The sequence below is a fragment of the Rhincodon typus genome, chromosome 12, assembly GCF_021869965.1.
Source record: "Rhincodon typus isolate 14 chromosome 12, sRhiTyp1.1, whole genome shotgun sequence".
Classification (NCBI taxonomy): Eukaryota; Metazoa; Chordata; class Chondrichthyes; order Orectolobiformes; family Rhincodontidae; genus Rhincodon; species Rhincodon typus.
The window spans coordinates 44129259-44151210 of record NC_063343.1 but is presented as its reverse complement, the minus strand read 5'-3'; the positions used below and the strand labels follow the sequence as shown (position 1 = coordinate 44151210).

General features: G+C 37.5%; 1 protein-coding gene across 5 annotated transcripts in view; it reads left to right on the top strand.

Moving 5' to 3' along the window:
- The window catches only part of ddx46 (DEAD (Asp-Glu-Ala-Asp) box polypeptide 46), a 223793-nt gene extending 203532 nt beyond the window's left edge, over positions 1-20261 (top strand). For 3 of the 5 annotated variants that reach the window (XM_020511710.2, XM_020511695.2, XM_048603509.1), the window contains 11 exons: positions 2465-2547; positions 4344-4508; positions 6330-6492; positions 8317-8510; positions 8620-8757; positions 8944-9093; positions 9265-9441; positions 16408-16632; positions 17233-17377; positions 17629-17702; positions 19877-20261. In XM_020511710.2, the coding sequence (XP_020367299.1) occupies positions 2465-2547; positions 4344-4508; positions 6330-6492; positions 8317-8510; positions 8620-8757; positions 8944-9093; positions 9265-9441; positions 16408-16632; positions 17233-17377; positions 17629-17702; positions 19877-19924 (1562 nt within the window). In that variant the 3' untranslated portion in view covers positions 19925-20261. The remainder of the gene's footprint in view (positions 1-2464; positions 2548-4343; positions 4509-6329; positions 6493-8316; positions 8511-8619; positions 8758-8943; positions 9094-9264; positions 9442-16407; positions 16633-17232; positions 17378-17628; positions 17703-19876) is intronic. The other 2 variants (XM_048603511.1, XM_048603510.1) reach the window with 1 other exon arrangement.
- Positions 20262-21952: the final 1691 nt, after the last annotated feature.

Here is a 21952-nt window from a genome sequence, read left to right as displayed (position 1 = left end):
GGTAGATCCTTCAACAGAATAGATAGGGTTGTAGGGTGGCAGGGTGGATGAATCAGTTGGAGATGGGGGTCACATGGGCTAGATGAGGGGAATGTTAGTCAGGGGGAGTTCTGTCAGATTGAGGTGTGGGATGTGGCAGGGAGAGAGGGAGGAGGTTGGGTCAAGTCAAGTGCAGGGGGCAGTTGAACGTAATCAGATAGGGGGCATTTGATGGGGGACAGGAGATCAGTTTTGTCTTTAGACAGAATTTAGAACATTTCTTAATTCCTCTAATTTTTTATGTCTAACTGTTAAGATCAATAAACCACAACCATCTGAAGCTTCTGCCTTGAACTCCAAGCTGTGAAGACCTATGGGAGGGGTCCATATGATAGATAATTGCCCACCTGAAGTTTAAATTTCCAGACAGTTGCTACGTAGTCAATTCATTAAGACTTAAGTGGCCTCGACCCATCTTTCAGGGTACGTCCAGTCTCTAACTGGCCAAATATTTTTAATTTTTGGGCCTAAATTTTAAATTTTTAGTTTCTAATTTTTTTCAAGTAAGCACTAATGGTAAGGACTTTTTGTGCACCACCAGCCATGTTAAAAATGTTTGAATAACATATGCACAGCTCTGCGATATTTGCTGGAAGCGTGCTTTCCTACAGATCTTACTTGGAAAATTATGTTTTGCTAGTTATAACATTGTTCACAAAAACACATTTTAGAATTATTTGGATATTAATTACCGATGTCCAATTCTTACCAATTTACTACTAATGAAAAGAAAATCACAAGCTTCTAATAAGTACAGATGATCTATGTTTCTAATACTTCAGCTGACTGCTTGACAGGTCAACTTTTGGTTGGAATTTGAATGTTTACATATTGGCAGTTGATATTCCTATGCCTTTGTTTCTAATTTAATTGTTTAATTCCTTGCAGTCATTTGTAATTATCATGTTTGGCTTAATCTGCTTTTTAAAATCTGATGCCAACTAACTCATCAGATGGAAACTATCAAATTTGAGATTTATCAGCCAGTCAGGTTAGAGCAAATTTAGGCCAAAGTTAGGAGTTTCTTTGAATGCAAGTGATGGCAGTTTAAATTAACTTTGCACAGAGTGATGAGTGCGAAATGTTGAATGGTTCAGTGTTCTGGAGGAGGTTAAGCTTTCATAGGGCTGTGAGCTATTAAAGGGTTTTCTCATTTGTATGTGTTTAAACTTTGTCAATTTAAGATAAAGCTGGCGTCAAATTGTGGGCTATGCGATATATGACCTTACTGATGAATTTGACAAATGTCTCTTGGATACATTCTGATATTAGTTTTGTCAATGGTGTAAGTTTCTTGCTCTGCAGAGCTAAGTGGTCAGTAATTTTCCTCCAATCTGTTTCCTCCTTCATCTTGCTGTGTAGTAAAACTGCACAAATCTACCAAGATTTAAGCTCAACTCAGGAGCTGCCTACAAAATTATTGCTTTAAAGTAAAAATCAATAAAATCACATCAATACCAAAAAGAATAGCTGCGGGTATATGTGGATTTAAAGGTAGCTCATAATGACTTACCATAATTGTAGCACCTAATGTTTTATATCAGACATGATTGCATGAGAAGTATACAGTTTAATATTAGACAAATACTGTATGATATTGACTATCACTTTACTAAACTGTCAACATTATTTGACCCATATGGAGAAAGTTTCCTCAAGAAATTTGATTTGGGCATGCAAGACTTAACCCATAAGAGGTAGGTCCATGATAAAGTTGTGCAGTATCCTGTTACTAAACTCGTGGCTCCTTGTGAATGTGTCATATTCTTTGCAGAATATAAGCTCTACTGTTGGAACATTTTCAAATTTTTCCCACCCCCAATCTTTTTTTTGAGTTTTAATGTTCTATTATTCGGATGCTTAAAGTGTAAAGTTGAGCATACAGCAGCTCCTCACTACTTCATGGTTAAACCTGTACAGAAACAATGCTGTAGCTTAGTATAAATATATTGACTAACGCTGTTAAGCCACATAGTGAAATCCCTGTCTTCCACACATGCGGCGTAATCTCTAATATGTTCTTTTTCTAGGTGAGTGCTGAGACTTGTCAGATAATGGCTGATGTGGCTCCATGCTTCATCACAGTCTAAAATTGTATGATGGGTGTTTGTTTGGAGAGGGGTGTTTTGTTTGAATTGTGCAGGTTCTGCTTGCCCTGATGGTATGCAAGAGAAAAGTTACAAAATACGGGCAGCTGTTTTCATACAGCACCTAATGGATAATCTGTGCTTAAAAATGTTTTATTTCTGTGAAGGCAAGACAAAAGTATAAAACAGAATTGTCCAGAAAATATGGATCAAGTTGCTGCTTAATTTGGGAAAGGTTTTTATTTAGTTTTAGTATACAAATTAAAGTTGGAGATATTTAAGGATTGCTGAATGTTTGACCAGAGCATACTTTAAAATTATATTCTTGCTATCCCTAGGTCGTGTGACAAATTTTCGCAGAGTTACCTATGTTGTACTTGATGAAGCAGATAGAATGTTTGATATGGGTTTTGAGCCCCAGGTAAGCAATTTGAAGTAAAACTGTCTCTGGACGTACTGTTTGATAATTTTGATTGTTGAATTTATGTATTTTACTATGTGTGCATGACAAACAAAATTCACTGAAAATGATAATTAAAACAATTCTGTTTGTGCAAGCTAAAAGATCGATTGGCTCACTTAAAACCTAAATCCCAGTTGTCTCTTGACTGAGTGATTTGGCCGATGTTTATATAGAATACAAAGTAGTTCATAATTTACATTGCATTTTTTGTGGATAGATTTGTCCATTATTGTGCTCCAAAACTAGCATTTCCACTGTTACTCTACTCCTATAAATATAGCAGTTCAGAATTAAATTGTGCCCTCATCATTGACCAGCCATTCATTAGTATAATATATATCTGGTGGTTAATATCATTTTACCTTGCATTTTATGTTAATTATTACCATACAGAGCACTCCCCGTCCCGCATTTTGGAGGTATACAATTGATTCATATTGTATTTATAGACGCATATATTTGAATGTGTTGGCATTGTTGAGTTTATTTCAATACTAAAGTTCCTAAGTTGTAACTTCCAAAATAAACCAGACTGCTAAAATCTTTGCATTAATGAGGTAGCCTTATTTTCTTTGCCCTCGTGATCACCATGCCACCGCTGCTGCTGCGTTATGCCTAAAGGTGTGTGTGACCACGTGAGAGTATGTTTTCTTTCAATATTTCCCTGCATCTTGGGTGTTGAAAAGCACATGGGCCTGCTCGTCACTTCCACACAACAATGAGTCGCCTTAGCAACTCATTATCTGGGGAATCATGCGAATGAACTAAATTACTCTTACTTCTGGCATATACACATGTTTTCAGAGTATTTGTACTGTCACCATTCCCATTCATAACTTTTCACGGAAGCAAGGCTGCAGGCATATGACAAGGTCGCCGCCTGTTAAATCCTCTCCTCCTGTCTCACTAGCTCACTAGCTTAGAAATGTATCATCATTCACCATAGCTGGGTTAAAATCCCAGAACTTCCTCCCAAACAGTACTGTTGCTATTAACTGTACCACAAGGATTATTATGATTTAAGAAAGCAGCTCACCACCACTTTTTGAGGGTAATTAGCCATTGTCAGTAAATGCTGGCTTTGCCCATAACCCGTGAATGAATAAAATAAACATTATGTGCAGAAACAAGCCATTCAGGTCAGGTGGTCTGTGACTCCATTGGCATGACACTTTATTAACTTTCACCCTTGTATGCTTATCTGGTTTCATCTGAAATTCACCTTTGCTACTTCCCTCAACTATTCCCAGATTGGATAGTTCCACATTCTGACCTTTTCCTGAATTAAAAATAAATCGCCTCAGTTTGTGATTAATTATATTAATAACTAATTTTTATTTGTGGCTGCTTATTTTGGGCTCTTACCACAACCGCAAATATTCTGTCTATGTCTACCTTGTTAAATGGCAAGTATTTAGAGATTATTGGAAACTGGAGTTAGAAGCTGCAGAAATGTTCAATAAAATAATTTGCCCACGCCTTTGATTGCTTCCCTAATTTCCCTCCTCCCCAAATCTGCCATGAGGCACTCCATTCTCATTCAGATGCCCCACCTCAAACAGCAAGCTGCCCCTTGATTGGAGAATGGCATCTGCAGCTCACCAGTATACTTGTGAGACTAATGAACCAATTTCTTTTGGTGATGCATCCGCCCCCATGATTTGTGTGCAATCTTGTGTCTAAACTACAAGTTATGTGTTCGTAAAAATCAAAAAGAATGGTAAAGATGAACTGTATTTTTTGTGTATCAATAGGTAATGCGAATAGTAGAAAATATTCGACCGGACAGACAAACAGTTATGTTTTCTGCTACATTTCCCAGAGCAATGGAGGCCCTAGCACGACGAATATTAACAAAACCTATTGAAGTGCAAGTGGGCAGTAGGAGTGTTGTTTGCTCTGATGTTGAGCAACATGTGGTAGGTATTAGACAACAGTGCAGCGTCACTCGTGATCAATCAATTTAGTTCCACAGTTAACAAATTTGTATAGTAAACTAAAGCACTCCTTTTTTTTTAAATGGATGATGCTATTGTGCAAGTTGCATCTTGTATTAGTTTTAAATGTTTCTCTTTGGCCAAAATGAAATCTCTCTCTTTTTCGGAAGGATTTTACACGTAATGAGTATGAATGTAAACTGCCACTATTGCGCTAGTGCATCTCAAATAAAGCCCAGCTATTTCCAACAAAGCTAAAAAAAGGATAATGAATTGAACAGATCCTGAGAAATGTGCTTCGCAGAAGATCAAATAATAGACTGGGATGAAGAAACTTGGCTGATTTATTAATAGGTATATTTCCTGAGACTCGACTGCATTGACAACAATGTGAAATGGAAGAAAGTGTTACATAGCATCCTGGTGGCTGGAACTAGTTGGATTTCTTTTTCAAGCAAAAATGTAATGGGCTGTGAATATTCCTGACAAAGCCAGCATTTGTTTCCCATCTGTAATTGTCCTTGAGAAAGTAGCAGTTCCAAGCTGCCGCCTTGGAACATTGCAGTCCATCTGGTGCAGGTTCACCCACAGGGAAGGCATTCCAGGATTTTGATCCGGTGACAGTAAAGGAACAGCAAATACAGCTCAAAGCCAGAACATTGTGTATTCTGGTAGTTTTACCATGTGTCTGCTGTCCTTGTTTTTGTGGGTTTGGAAGATGGCATCGAAGGAGCCTTGTGAGTTGCTGCTGTGCTATCTTGTAAATGATGCATCCTGCATCACCGTGCAACAGTGCTGGAAGGAGTTGATATTTATGTTAGTAGATGGATTTTCTATCACGACTAAGAAAAATAGAGGTGGTTGAGCTGAAATCAGATGGAAGTAAATGGACCAGGTGTATAAGGATGCCCACAAATAAGCAAAGGATTCCTGTCTTACCCCATTTATTGTTGAAAAATGTGGAAACTTGATTAGCAGCCAGTAAACATCTGAAAATATAGTGTAAGAGTAAATTGGTGGGTGAACTGCATGAGATGAAATAGCCCCATTTACTAGTGGAAAGTTTTCAGTTGTAGAAATTTCCATAATTCCTTGCCATTACAAACATAATTTGAATGTTGTGACATGGAAAGCAAGGCAATGCGTGCAGGAAATATGCTCCATACACAAAAGTATTATTATGCTTGGAGGCCATCCATGCCATTACTTGTGGACAAGTTTGAGGTTTAATATGAACAAGGATGTTATGGCATGAAATATTAGTACATATAGAAAACTGTTGCCTGACTTTGCGATCCGTCCATCATCACCATCACCACCACCCCAATCCACAGTCATGTGAAATGTTTACAAATTCCTTTTTTGTGACTTATTACAGTTTGGATGGATCATGGGATTTAGGATGGGGATTATGTATCTGACAAACTAGGTTAAGTGGTAATTGTATGGTAATTATTTTGCAGAATCTGGGGAATGCATCCAGAAGTGATGCATTGAAACAGCTCCTAAAATCTGCAAGTGTTGGGAGTATTGAAGAAGGTTTTTGAGTCAGGAAGCACTGGGCATGTAGTTTAACGGTTTGTCAGCACTAGGGAGAGGATGTAGGACTCAGGAGCTGGAATATGGTCTTAAGTCTGGGGGTGTTTAGGAAAGGTCTTGAAACACAACAGAAATAACAGGGTTCTTGCAAGAGGTTTTGGAGCATTAGGAGATATGTTTGTTAGTGTTGGATGAATGCTGGGATTTAGGACTATTTGAAGCACATCCTGCAATAACCACATTATTTTTGTTTCTATCCCACAGATTGTTATAGAGGAGGAGAACAAGTTTTTAAAGTTGCTGGAACTTTTAGGCCATTACCAAGAAAATGGCTCTGTCATAGTGTTTGTGGACAAACAAGAGCATGCTGATGGTCTATTAAAGGATCTGATGAGGGCAGCCTACCCCTGCATGTCATTACATGGAGGTACAGTGGAGAGTACATTCAGTTATGTCCTCCTTGTAAAGGAGGTAACTGTCAAGGATGCTGCTCAATGAGCACCTGTAGATAACTTTGAGTCCTATTTAAGTGACCATTCTTCCGATAGTGACTGAGGTAATGGGACTGAAACGTTGTCTTTGTTACCATGTGAGTTATTGAGAAAGAAGACCATGCAGAATGTAAAGAGAGTGGTTAAGCCATTGTCATCTATCTTGTACCTCACCAAAAGTGATTACTTGTAGGCAAATTGAATGTGGAGGACGTCATCACTGAGCCGTTAAGTACATTCCAGGAGGTTACTGTTTAGCAATTAGAAATGGGAATTGTCATATGTTTCCTTGGCTGAGATTATGTAACTGAGCATGATTCAGGCAATTAACAGGCCTTACCAGCTTAATAGAATTCAATAAGAGCAGGAGTTTAGAACGCATGGCACTTAGTGATCTTGCTAATCCTCCCTTATTTCTTTCTATCTTGAAACCAAATGTTTTGATATCAGCACACTTGCTGTAAAATATTGCTATATGCTTCCACCCTGAAAAAAATTCAGGTATGGAGTACTTAGCTAGTGTACTTCTTTCTTTCATGGTAAATAAATAAGGCATTTGATTTTTCATTTGCCGTTCTTTGTATGTCCTCCCTTGAAATACAGGAGAGACCACATTATGCTACATCCAAAAATAAGTCCGAGATTTGTTAGACAGCAATTGTAGCATATTTGTGCAACTAGACTAGAAAATTGTTGGTGGATTTTGATTTGCACAGATGAAGGGAACGAGGCTGTTGTAAAATTGATGTGCAGCTCATTCTGTTGCACTTAATATGAAAAGGATTTTCTGTGAAGTACTGTGCATGTGAACAATGCTGCCTGTAATAATGTGATACAATATGTGATTTAACGATAATCCACCCGTTTGTTGATTTATAAAATCTCCTTAATCAACAGAGATTTAGAGAGATCTACAGCACAGAAAAAGGATGTTCAGCCATCGTGGCTGGGCCAATCAAAAACAGCCACCTAACTATTCTAATTCCATTTTCCAGCACTTGGCCCGTAGCCTTGTGTGCCTTTGCATTGCAAATGTACATCTAAGTACTACTTAAATGTAATGAGGTTTTCTGCCTCTAACATCCTTACAAGCAGTGACTTACAGATTCCCAGCACCCTCTGTGTGTAAAACGTTTTTCTCACATCTGCTGTAAACCTTCTGCCCTTTACCTTAAATCTGTGCCCTGGCCATTGATTCCTCCATTAAGGGGAACAGTTCCTTCCCATCTAACCCTATCTATGCCCTTCATAATTTTATACATCTCAATCATGTCTGATCTCAATCTCCTCTGCTCAAAGGAAAACAGTCCCAGTCTGTCTAATCTCTCTTCATAACTGAAACGCTTCAGCCCAAGCACCATCTTGGTAAATCTCCTCTGCACCCTCTCCAGTGCATATCATATCCCTCCTTTAATGTGAATTCCATAACTGCACACAGTTGCTGTGGCCTAACCACCATTTTGTACAGTTCCAGCATAACCTCCCTGTTTTTAAACTCTGTGCCTCAGCTAATAAAGGCTAGTATAAAATATGCCCTCTTAACCACTTTATCCACCTGTTCTGATGCCTTAAGGGACCTACAGAGGTCCTCTGATACTGCCTATGACCCTACCACTCATCATGTATTCTATGTTAGTTTGTGAAGAAAGTGGTGAGTTGATGCATCATTTTGTTTTTAGGGTTTCAGGATCTTAAATTTGCAACCACATTAAAAGTTGTTCTCATTAAAATGACAGCATAAAACTTCAATTTTGTTGCAGGTATTGATCAATATGATCGTGATAGTATAATCAATGATTTCAAAACGGGAGTGTGTCGATTGCTTGTGGCAACATCAGTAGCAGCTCGAGGGCTGGATGTGAAACATCTGATTCTTGTTATCAATTACAGTTGTCCCAATCACTATGAAGATTATGTACATCGAGTAGGACGTACTGGAAGGGCAGGTAACAAAGTGAGTGATGCCCAGAAAATGATGTGGGATCATTGATGAATTGCTCCGTAGTAGATTTGATTAAATACACTTGAGTTTAATTATTTCTCATTACCTGTCTCTTTTGTAGGGTTATGCTTATACATTCATAACTGAAGATCAAGTCCGTTATGCGGGTGATATAATTAAAGCCTTAGAATTATCGGGAAATGCTGTTCCACTTGAGCTGGAAAAGTTGTGGGATGATTTCAAAGAGCAACAAAAGGCAGTAAGTTGTAGTTATGATTAAGTGCATGATTGGTTTTAAAGATTATTTCACCCTTTGTTATGAAAATGTAAATTTTGATTTTAATATTTTGCAGCATGGAAATATTGTTCAAAATTAACCTATTTCAGAATTATGCAATAAGCAGCAGCCACATTAATTTTAATTCTTTTTTTTCCTGTTCCTAAGGAAGGAAAAACTATTAAGAAGTCTAGTGGTTTTTCAGGGAAAGGTTTTAAGTTTGATGAAACTGAACAAGTTCTAGCAAATGAGAGAAAGAAACTACAGAAAGCTGCTTTGGGTTTACAAGATTCTGATGATGAGGACACTGCCGTTGATGTAAGTATTGCAGACTGTGCGAATTAGGCATAGGATTTCAAGATTTGGGACAAAGGCTGTCTTGTGCACCTTGTTAGCATATTTTAATTCAATCGTTCCTGATCATTTATAGTAACTAATATGTTTAAGTTATTTGATTTCATGATTTTAGTATGTTGTAATTTTCTTCAGATTGATGAACAGATTGAGAGCATGTTTAATTCCAAGAAGCGTGTAAAGGATATGGCAATGCCAGGAGCCGCTAATGTTCAAGTGCCATCTGCTGGTAATGCAGAGAAACTGGAGATTGCTAAGAGGTTGGCTTTGAAAATCAATGCCCAGAAAAATCTTGGTGCAGAAGCTCAGGTAATAGATGTCTAATGTGAATCAGTGGAATGTTAACTAGTTTAAAGCTACTGTGGTTCAGCATAACTTTGTGACTATTTATTTTATATGTGGTTATTTTATCGAAAATTAATTGGGTGGTAAGTGTAAAAGAAAAGCTACACAACAGCAAAAATAGTTTTGATCAGGTTTGCCAGTTGAAACAAAGAAATGCATTTATGAGATTGTTTCCAGAGCAGGCAATTCAGAGTTGTACTGTACAATTCTTGCCACGTATAAAACCTAACACGGTGAGTTCTGTGCAGTAGGTGTTCTGCCTTCAAATGATCAATATAATTGTATCCAGTCCTGCAAAGGAACAGAAATTAACCCCAAGATTGTTTTTTTGAGAGTTCAGTTTGTTTATTAAATATAAATACATTTGTCACATTGTATGACACAGTTGCTTATTTGAGTATTTGATTTGCCAATAACTAAAGGCGGTTAACTTTGTTTTCTCTAGCCTGTATTGCCCTTGGGTTGTGCACTAATAAGTAATAGGATGTAATGGCCATGAGCCTCCTTAGGTATTTATTCGAATTTCTGTGACCTGTTTTCACTTGATCTGTGATGCTGCATGTTTGTCATTACATTTTTGTAATATGGCAAATTAATTACTTGATTGAAAGCAAAATATTACAGATGCTGGAAATCTGAAATAAAAACCAAGTGCTAGAGAAACTCAGCAGGTCCAGTAGCAAATGAAACAGTTCATGTTTCAAGTCTAATAAAGCTCTTATAGAGTCATACAGTATGGAAACAGACTCTTTGGTCTAACTAGTCCATGCCAACGATGTTCCCAAACTAACTTAGTTCTACTTGCCTGCATTTGGCCTATATCCCTCACAACCTTTCCTATTCGTGTATGTATCCAAATGTCTTTTAAATGTTGTAACTACCTGCACCCACCACTTCTTGTGGCAGTTCATTCCATACAAACTACTGTGTAAAAAAAGTTGCCCTTCTTGTCCTTTTTAAATCTTTCTCCTCTCACTTTAAAAATATGTCCGCTGGTTTTCAGCTCCCCCACCCTAGGGAAGTGACCCTTGCTATTCACCTTGTATATTCCCCTCATGATTTTATAAACCTCAATAACGCCATCTGTCAATCTTCTGAATAAGTCTTATTGGACTTGAAATGTTTACTCTGGTTATTTGATCAAATGGGTCTGTTAAGTAAAGTGCTCTTTCTGGAAGCATTACCATGCAAGAAAGAGAGTGATTTCATAATACTCCTTTTTTTTTAACCTTCAAACATGATTTCTTATTATAGTTTTTTAAAAAATAACTACCTTGACACGAACAAAAAAAGCACATAAACAGATTAGCAGCTAGTTTTGAAGTCACCTCTGTATTTATTTGGGGATTCACATGTTCACGAAGGCAAATTTTGCAATGCCCTCTCGAGATATAGCATCGCTGATTATAGTCATACACCCTAGGTGTATGAGTATGGTAGTCTGAGTTCACAGTTTTGTACAAAATATTAGCTAACACTGCATAAAATTTGATTGCATTTCTAATAAAATCGAAGTTTGGAATTTGGTAAAAAATAAAATCAAAGTATGCAAAAGAATAGATGTAAAATTAACTTTATTCATTCTTCATGGACCTAGCTATTTTCTGTGGATTAGCAGCTAACTTAATATTTCTGGAATGTCAGAGTTACTGGAATTAGAATGCAAATAAGACTCATAATGGATAAGATGTGTTGTCTAAAAGAATTTCCATTGTAGTTTGTTTTAATTTCATTTAGTTCTTAGCTGTGAACCAGAGGTCAGAATCTTAAATCAGTTAGCATATGTGATTGCTGGCAGAACTTCATACACAGTTTCGTAAAGGTACTTAGCACAGCTGCAACTACTTATCACTAAAGAACAAGGCTACACAGCACTAGATCACGCAATTGAACCACTTGAGTCACAAGATTCCGAATTTGATTCCGAATTTAATTCCTAATTTGTGCTGAGTTAGCTGATCCCAGCTGAAATGGCAATGCATCACCTCAATGCACCTTGTCCAGGCAGAGGATATCCTTATTCTTTCATGAGCTGTGGATGCCACAGCAAGGCCAGCATTTCTTGCATATTCCTTATTGCCCTTGAACTGAGTGGCTTGCAAAGCCATATCAGGGGAAATCTGAATCAGCTATATTGCTGCGTGTCTGGAGTCATCTATACGCCAGACCTGGTGAGTATGGTAAATTTCTTCCCCTGAAAGACATCAGTGAAGCATATGGGTTTTGAAAAACAATCAGTAAAAATTGTCATGACTACCATTACGGAGTCTGTCTCTTGAATTTAAGTTCCTCGAGCTGATGTGGTGGGATTTGAACTCCGATCCCCTGGACATGAACGTCAACTTCCAGATTACTAATTCAGTTATATTACTGGCAATCCATTATCAGCCTTGCTTCATATTTATGATCACTATTCCGAGATCGTAAGTAGGAATTACGCTAAAGACATCATTGAACTCTGTTGTAATGCCTCCGAAAATTGATTAGTTCGCCAATTCAAATGGGAAGACTGGGCAATTGGGTGAGATCCCAGAGCTTGCTCATGAAGCCATATTCTAGTGGAATTTAAGTAACAGGAAACAAATGAATGAAAATTAAAATCTCTGAGAGTAGTAAAGTCTTGTCTTAATGGGAATGAGTAGGGTAGATTTTTATTTTCATTGTTCTGAGCTGTAATCCGGTGGGTGGATTTCCCACATTTTTTTAAAACCCAGTGGATTTTAAATCTTGTTTTTGATAAAAAGAAATATGGCAGCTTGTATAAAGTTCATGTGATTCATGGTTTTAGATTGTCACTTGGGAATGAGATGAAAATCTACAAAAGCATATTTGTTCACTGCTGTACTGAATAGTTGAATGTTCTGTTTTGTATTCTGGTGCAGCAGTGTTAGTCGACACTGTTAATGGGAATGTCTGCTTCCTGGATGTACTTTTCTCCTATTTTCTATTCATTTCTTGCACTGTAAATGCTACACCATTTGCGTAAAGAAATGTCAACGATAAACATTTGATCACCAGTGAAGTTCCTGTTGAAAGGCTTGTCATAGAGTCATAAGGCATGGAAACAGACACTTTGGTCCAACCTGTCCATGCCGAACATAATCCCAAACTTGTGTCAGAGAATCAACCACCATCCTTTAATAAAAAAAAACCATGCAAACCACCGCTGATTTGCCCTTTTTTTAATAATAAGTCATCAATGGCATAATTAGCCAAGTTAAAATTTATGAACAAGTATTGAATGTTAAGAGTCCTATAATCGCTAGATTTTAAGGTATTTCAGGCCTGAACCAATAATCTGATTTTAAAACAATGAATGTTTCAACATGCTCTGAATGCGGATCACTTAGGTTTTCTTAAAGCTATGCTGTGCAATTTGCTTTCCTAAGTCAACTATTAAGACGTTCACATATTCTCTCCTCTTTCAGTCTTCAGTTTCTAATTGAGGCCTTTTCCCACTTGCTGTTTTGGATGCCAAATGCAGTTCTTTGTTTCCAATGTCTGTTTTAAATCAAAGTTCTCCATAAGCTTGCCATAATTTATTAGAATCCAAAAGTAAATTGCTAATTTCTACACAAAAGATATTGCAGATTATGCAACAACATATTCTCAAATGACTTCCATATTTTTGTTTCAAGATTGAATATAGAATGGTACCTCGGATTATATCTTTTCATGACTTTATTGAGGAGAAAAGGAGACAGAAAGCTGGAGAGAATGTACCACTGAGCAGCAGAAGTGAGGACAGCCGTTTGATGAAGTCAGCCAAGCAGCCAGGATGAAATTTGAGAGCAAGACTAAAAATTTTAAAATAGAGACTTTTATTTTAAAACTGGGAAGTAGTGTAGATCAGTTAACATAGGATGATTGAGGATTGAAACTTGAATGTGAATTAAGACATTGGCAGCAGAGGTTTTGATTACCCGCTGTCAAACTAAGGTAATCAAAACCTCTGCTGCCAGATTGTGGACTTGATATGTGTAAGGAGGGCAATTTTTTTGTTCTCTGAAGGATATGAGAGAATTAAATGAAGTTTTTACAACAATCTGGTAGTTAATGGTTACCATTACCCTCTACTTGCATTTTGTTTCAGATTAACGCAATTAACAGAATTTGTATTCCCCAGCGGTTGTTGTAAGATTTGAACTCTTGTCTCTGGATCGTTACTATAGGCCCTTGGATTATGAGTCTGGTAACATAACCACAGTGCTACTTTACCCAAAGTGCAATCAGTCAATGTAGTACTTTTGAAATGTTGTCAACGATGTAACATAAGGATAAAGTGGAAGCCTGTTTATGGAAATCAAGGTTTCACAAATAGCAAACTTATTAATGGCCGAATAATCTGCTTCTGTAATTTTGATAGATATATGTTGGTCAGGACACTTCTTTGAATACTGTCATGGAAAGAAAGAAATAACTATTGACAATGTAGCTGTTTCTCTGTAATACACTGAAGGATCAACTTGCATTTATATACTCAAGTCCTTGGATAGGGCTGGAACCCATGACTTTATGACTTGGGGGAAAGTGCTACAAGGTTCAACCAAGGGCCTTTAAATTTGCTTTGTATTGAGACAGTGCTATGGGAGTCAGTATCTTGGACAGAAAACTGTTAGCATCCCTCCTTAGTCCAAGAAAATCTCAGGGCTGAGAAATTGCCATTCTAACAGCCTTTATTTAAAAAGGGCCAGAGATAAAAATCAGGCAACTATGGACCAATTAGCGTAATGCATGTCATCAAGATAATGTTACTTAGTAACAGGATAATAAAAGGATGTAATAGCAGAGCATTAAGAAATACATAATATGATCAAGCAGTGTCAGCATGGCTTCACAAAAGTGAAATCATGTCTAAAAACTTATTTGAGGAGGTAATCATGATAGGTAAAGAAGAAATCGGTATTTGTAATATATTTGCATTTACATAAGGCTCTTAATAAGGTACCACACTTCAGGCTACTTAATGAGATGAGCCCATGCTGATGGAGGTAGTATATTAACATGGAGGATTGACTAGTAGAAGACAGTGTTGAGTTGAGGGAGCTGTACATTTTCAGGATGGCAACCTGTAACTAGCAAAGTGCCAGAGGAATCTGTGCTGGAGCCACGATTATTTACAAAATATATTAATGACTCAGATGAGGAAAGCAAATGTACTATTGACAAGTTTGCAGATGACAGGAAATTAGGTGGGAAAACAAGTGGTGTGGAATGACTCAGTCTGCAGAGGGATATGGATGGATTAATTGAGCGAGCAAAAATTTGGTAGATGGATTATAATGTAGTAAAATATCAACTTTATCAGGAAGAGTAGAGGATCAAGATGTTATTTAAATGGAGAAAGACTGAAGACTCTTGTACATAAATCACAAAAAGCTAGCATCCAAGTTCAGGTAACAGGGAAAGCAAATGGAATGTTGGCTTTTATTGCAAAGAGAGTGGAGTGTGAAAATGTGGAGGTCTTGATAAAACTAAACAAGGCACTGGTCAGACCACAGTTTTGGTCCCCTTATCTAAGGAGAGTGGAGACAGTCTAAAGAAGGTTAACTAGGCAGATCCCACATATGGAGGGACTGTTATGAGGAGAGGTCGAGTACATTGGAGTTTAGAAGAATGGGAGATGACCTTATTGAAACATACAAGATTCTTAAGAGATTTGACAGGTTAGATATTAAAATGTTGTTGACCCTCGTAGAAGAGTCTAGGTCCAGATGGAATAATGAGATGAGGAGGAATTTCTTCTTGGAAGGTAATGAATCAGAATTTGTTTTCGTGCAGGGGGCTGTAGAAACTAGGTTTTTAAAATATTTTCAAAGCTTAGATATACAGATTTTTAATTGATAAGAGAATTGAGGGTTATGGGGAAAAGGCAGGAAAGTGGAGTTAAGAATTATTAGTTTAGCCATGATCTCATTAAATGGGCTGAATGACCTTCTTACTGCTCTTATGGTCTGTGGTCTTAAGATTGATTAAGCATTTCAGGAGACAACTATAATTGTGTATTATAATTCTTAGTTTAAAACTTTAACTATCAATTTGCCAACTTTGAAATTATTTACCTTATATTGCAATATAAGTATTAAAGCCCTCTAAAAGTACACATGATGAGCAAGCTCCACACCAAGATTACATACAAATGAATTTCTGGCTAATGCTCTTAATGGATTATACGAGGTAAGTAATAGTTTGTGTCAATACACTGTACTATCATGAATGGAATGATTTACCCTTGTCACAAATTTCTATTCCATTTTAGAACTGAGGAGAATACTTAACTAGAATCCCGATCTTCTCTTGCAGAAAGGCGAGAAAATAAATTCCTTGCTCTCTTTAAGCATGAGCTTCTCGAGCTGCATTGAAGGGGCCTGATGCTAAATCATCTGTTCATCCATTTAGATAGCTTGTAGGGAAGGGCAGGAGAATTATCCATTCTCATATTGGCACTATATTATTTAAATTGTGCAAGTGTGTGTTCTTCTATACCTTCAGTTCTTCTTTCCCAAAGTAAATCTTGAGACATTGCAACAAAATTCTGTTGTTAAAGTACTTTATCATTCTCTGGGTCTCAAGTTAACCGTTATCTATGGCTAAGAGCATAGAAGTCTGAAAAACAAGATCCCCATTGAAGATCTTAAGAGTTGATCCTAAGCAGTGTTAAGCATTGTTGAAGACTAGCCCTGGCTCTGTGCAACTCTCTTTTGTTTTCCGCCTCTGATTTCCTGGAATAAGAGTTTGGCTTTACTTAATGTTTCTGCACAGTGGCACAGTTGAGGCTGAGAACTTGCAATGTGGGGATTTGAATTTATAATGTCAAATCACTCAAGTCTTGATATGTTGTGTCATTCTACATGGGAACTTGGCAGTGTTCCTAATAATATGCTGCATCATTTTTGTTGTTAGCTGTTCATTACATTAAATTTTTCCCTTTAAATTCAGGATGTAATGCAGCAGGCGACAAATGCTATTATGAGAGGCCGCACTCTCCAAGCTCCAACTGTATCTGCTAAAACAATTGCAGAGCAGAAAGCAGAGAAGATCAATGCCAAACTCAATTATGTACCAGCAGAGAAGCAAGATGATGAGAAACCAGAAAATGCACAAACGGAATCGTTCAAGAGATATGAGGAAGAGCTCGAGATCAATGATTTCCCACAGGTGAGAATATATCTTCTGATAGATTTTAAATTTGAAAATGAAATGGGTCTTCAACTTGAGGTTTGTTGATTTAATTGTATCAACTATATCTACTTTATGGTCGTTCCCTGCATCTTCACATCGTTGGTTAAAAATGGGAAACATATTATTTTTGTGTGATTAATTTTAGGTGACAGTCTGTAATACAAGTTCCAAATAAATTTTTCATGTAAAGCCACCTGACAATATACACAATAGTCCTGCTAATGCATTTCCTGTGACCCCTTAATTCAAGCACCAACATGACCAGCTTCAACCACTTGTATTTTAGATATTCAGTGCTGTGTCTTTGGTTCTTCATTTGGCATGACACACTTAGAACTAGTAATCTGTTCAAGAAACTCCCTCATTATGTATTCAACCCTGTTCTCCCAGTAAAAGTTTCATTATTCCAAATTTCTCTCACTCTCCCCCAGTGCAACTATTTGCTCCCTCAAATTCAATCGCAAATCTTATTGGTCTGAAGTAAATTCAGAAACCAAGAACCTTTGCATCATGTAAACAAGCACTAATTGTTTAAATATGTCCATGCCTTTATATGTTGCATATAATGTTTTATAGACTGCCAGGTGGAAGGTAACCTCCAAGGAAGCTCTTCAGAGGATTAGTGAATATTCAGAAGCTGCTATCACTATTAGAGGCACTTACTTTCCTCCAGGGAAAGAGCCCAAAGAAGGCGAGCGGAAAATCTACCTTGCTATAGAAAGTAAGCATTGATTAACTTATTTGGACTGTGACTTATGAAAACATTAGTTTATGTATTAGACCTGAAAACTGCAGCAATTGCTTTCTTATTTATTACATGGAATCTGCACACAATATCCATAACTGTCTTTTTGATGTTTAGCTAAAGCATACAATGTATTCTCAGTTTTGCTGTCTATGCTGTCAAATTTTATAAACTAGTGTATTAATATGCTTCAGTTATTTGTAACATACTTTCCTACCATTTTACAGGTGCCAGTGAACTGGCTGTTCAGAAAGCTAAAGCTGAGATTACAAGACTTATTAAAGAAGAACTCATTAGACTGGTAAGCAGCTTAATGGAAATATTCTTTGAAACCTATTCACTCTCCACAATGTTGACAAGAATCGCTGCAGTAAACTAATCTTTTGAATAAGTAAAACAGCCTGTTTCTAAAGCCTACTTTCTTTATTTAACAATAAACATCGACTGAATTAATATGTTTCACTTTTTTGATTGGATTCCTTTCGAGGGAAAAAAGTTTTGCTTTTGTGATCAAAGGGACTGAGAAATTCTCAACATGGAAAGAGCCTGTTCTAACCAAGCAGTCCATTTCGATCTTTATCCTTCCTACAGACAGATACTTCATATTTATCCATCCTTTCTCATCCTTTCAGCCTATTTTCCTTCATCCAGCAATCCAACTCAGTCTTAAGTATCAACCTACTTTGCCATCTCAACTAGTAACTCTGAAAATGATTTGACTAGCCTCACAACTCTGAACAGATGGTTTTCCTCCCCTCCTGTCTAATTCTTTGGGCAGTGCATGGCTCAGTGGTTAGCATTGCTGCCTTACAGCGCTAGGCACCTGGGTTCGGTTCCAGCCTTGGATGACTGTCTGTGTGGCGTTTGCACATTCTCCAGTGTCTGCATTGGGTTTCCTCCGGGTGCTCCAGTTTCCTCCCACAGTCCAAAGATGTGCAGGTTAGGTGCATTGGTCATTCTAAATTACCCATACTGTACAGGAACGTGTGGCTAGGTGGATTAGCCATGAGAAAATGCAGAGTTGCAGAGATAGGGTGGGGGTTTGGGTGGGATGTTCTTCAGAGGGGCGGTGTGGAATCAATCGGCCAAATGGCCTGCTTTCACGCTGTAGGGATTCTGTGATTCTTTGGTATTTAATATTGTAGCCATTGGCGGCTTGTTCTTCACTGCTCAGCTATTGCTGACAGTTCACTCTGTCTTATCCTCTCATACAATTAAACACTTGTGCCAACACTTTTAATAGAATGTATTAACATGCTTTCCAAATCTTGCTTTGTATTTCAATTACCTAATACCAACCAACATCTACTGAATTTATGCATAGTACTACGTTACATACAGAATTTATATTAAAGTTTTACATAGTCCCATCATTACTGCATTAAATTTGGTTCCAGATCTCTCGTAATAAAACCAGTTAGCTCTTATAAAATTATTCATTTTGCTCTTAACCATTTCAGGGCTCATACTGCCATTAGTAAAGATTAATTGTTGTTTTTCATTCGTCTACAAAATGATAATCCTCTCCATCTCCAATATCTCATTTCACTTTGAACGCTTCTGTTTACACTGATAGGTTTGGAACATACTTTTGATGTTTATTGGACTTTTCATACTTTTAACTTGCCTTATCCCACTCTTAACCTTGTCTTATTTTTGTTTATCAACTAATTGTCATTATAGTCGCCGTAAACTATTACCTTTAATTTTAATTGGTTTCTAAACTCTACATTTAACAGTGGCAGTCTAGAGGACTAGTAATTTTCTTTTTAAATGGAATTTACTTGCTCTGCACTTTGCTAAAATGATTCCATGCTGTTCTATTGTCCTTTGGGAGAAGTACGAAGTAAATGGTAGCATAAAAAATTTGAGTTTTATTTCTTCTCTAGGCCTGTAAATGTACTGTTCAATTATGTTTGTCTACCTGAGGGACAATGCTTTTAATCTTGTGGCCAATGAAAAATATAAAAATTAAAATTTGAATAATGAAAATAGTCTTTAGTGCAAAGACTTGTGCAACTTTGTGGCCTTTACATCTTGGCTTTAGGAGAAATGCATACATTCCAGTGCTATGCCTCTGAGCTACTTTATCATCCTGGTTTAAGAAAAAAAACAAATAATTTAGTGGCCGATTGTCCAATTTCACATCTCCCCCACTTCAGAATTTGGGGTTCCCTGTGATATGAGCGACAGTTTGTTCCACGCAAGCCAAGAAACAGTGATGGCTGAGGAAATTCCCTTAGTTTTTGAGGGAAAAATCATCTTTTTAGAGTCTTGAAGTGGGTACCAGGTTGGAAAGCAGTAAAAACTGGCCTTAACAGGAAAGATTAGATAAGTCTGGAATATGTGTACCTCTTGCGGTAAGTTGTTTGAAAAAGTAACAGTTTGCAGAATTTATTATTTGTGACCATTTGTGTAACTAAATGTTGAATTATTAAAAAAAAAATAAATTATTTAACTTTTTTTTTGTTACAGCAAAATTCATACCAGCCGACCAACCGTGGGCGATACAAGGTTTTGTAGGGGACCTGTAAAATGTATGCTATGTCTACAGTCAGTTTTGAAGATTATTGTTGGTTAATTGATTTATTTTATTCTCTCCATAATGTTTAAATTACAAGTTAATTTGGAAGTGTTTTTAGTCATTCTATAGAATCTGTAAAATCCATCTTGTGAATTTCTAGAAACTGTGTAATACAGTATTGGAGATTAGTTTCTGTTAATGTGTTAAACCTTTACTAAATCCAACTCGCTGCACGTGAACAAGAAGTACTCATGCTTTTGAAATGTATAAAAGTTGCCTTTTGTATGCTGGGATATAAAAATGTCAAGAAAACAAATAAATGAACATTATCTTTAATTTCATGGCTTCCTTTGTTGAATCGTCAAACTTATAACTTGCATGAGAAGTACTAGCTAGTGATAACAGTTTTGTGTAGCATCAAACATTTTGTCCTGATCTAACCAGAATTAAAGTAAAAATAAAAGTGGGTCAATATAATGCTTCATTACATTTCTGCATATAGAATCAATTTGCTGAATGTAAGTGTATTTTGGTTAGTTAGGAAATTTCATGCATCTAAGATTTTTAGAGTAGATTTGTAGCTCGGGTTGTGGATGTTGTAGTTGGTTGGCTCACCGAGCTGGTTCGTTGTTCCGCATCTTCATCGGAGGCTGCACTGATGATGTTACCCAGCAGGGTAGTGAAACGTCTGTGGAACAACGAACCAGCTCGGCGAGCCAACCAACCACAAAACTACATGCATTTTTACATTTGTCACACTCTGGTGTCTCAGCCCTGCACAGCAGTATTTATTATTTCTGCATTTACTGTAGCTAAACATAACATTTATACACAGACAACATGGATTTAAACTCTAGTTAACGTCTTTTAATCGAAGGATGGATCTTGGTCAGGATGCAAGAAGCATTTTTAAAAAAATGTTATAGGATCTTTTCCATCCACCTGAAAATATAGACAGGACATTGATTTAACAACCAGTAGTAAATCTCTATGTGCTCCTCATCCTCCTCCTCTTGCTCTTGAATCAGCAGAGGCAGAAAAACTACTGCAGAAGACTTTTTCTGGATTCAAAAGAATCTGAGAAGAAAGGTCTACTCAGGCAGTGCCTCACAACCAGCCTGACAATGACCAACATGCCAGAGCCACAGCATGCCCAGAGTGTCTGGTCCACCCAAGAAGCCACCATAATCAGCACCTGCTTGGAGATCCTCAGTGTCTCAATCATGAAGCACCAAGACTGGTTTGATGAGAATGATCAGGAGATCCAGAATTTCCTAAATCACAAAGGCAAGGTACTCCTGAACTGTCACGTCCACCGAAACTCGAGTGAGAAGAAACAAGCTGACAGACAACTGAAGGTCAAGGTGCAACTCGGTAGAGTAGATGGTAGGTGGATAGAGCGCAGGAAACTCAGCAACTCACCAGCAACCACAACATGCGCACTTCAATGCCATCAACAGTCTGAGTACCCAGGGACCTACTCCACAGAGTCGCTTATCAAGGACTCAGAGGTAATCAATGCCTAGTGGATAGAACACTTTGAAGATGTCCTCAACCAAGACTGACTTCACAACTGCTCTTGACACCATCCTGCAGCACGCTACCCATCACCATCTCGGTGCACCTCCAACCCACCGTGATGTGAAAATGTCATCCAACAGCTGAGAAACAACAAAGCCTCCGACGCTGATGGAATCCCTGCCCAAATACAGAGGAAACGCATTCTTGATGTGAATCCACAACCTTATTATCCTTATATAAACAAAGTGTTGGAGAAACCCAGCAGGTCTGGCAGCATCTGTCGGGAGAGAGGCAGTGTTAACATTACAAGCATAGTGACCCTTCAAAAAAAAAAATCTCATCGCCCTTGTCTGGAAGAAGAGCATGCCAGGAGATTTCAAAGATGCCATAATTGTGTATATCTTCAAGGAAAGAGACAGGTCTGACTATGGAAATTAGAGGGAATTCCCTACTCTCTGCCATAGGAAAGGGCATCACGAGAATCGTCCTGTTCTACCACTTCCGAC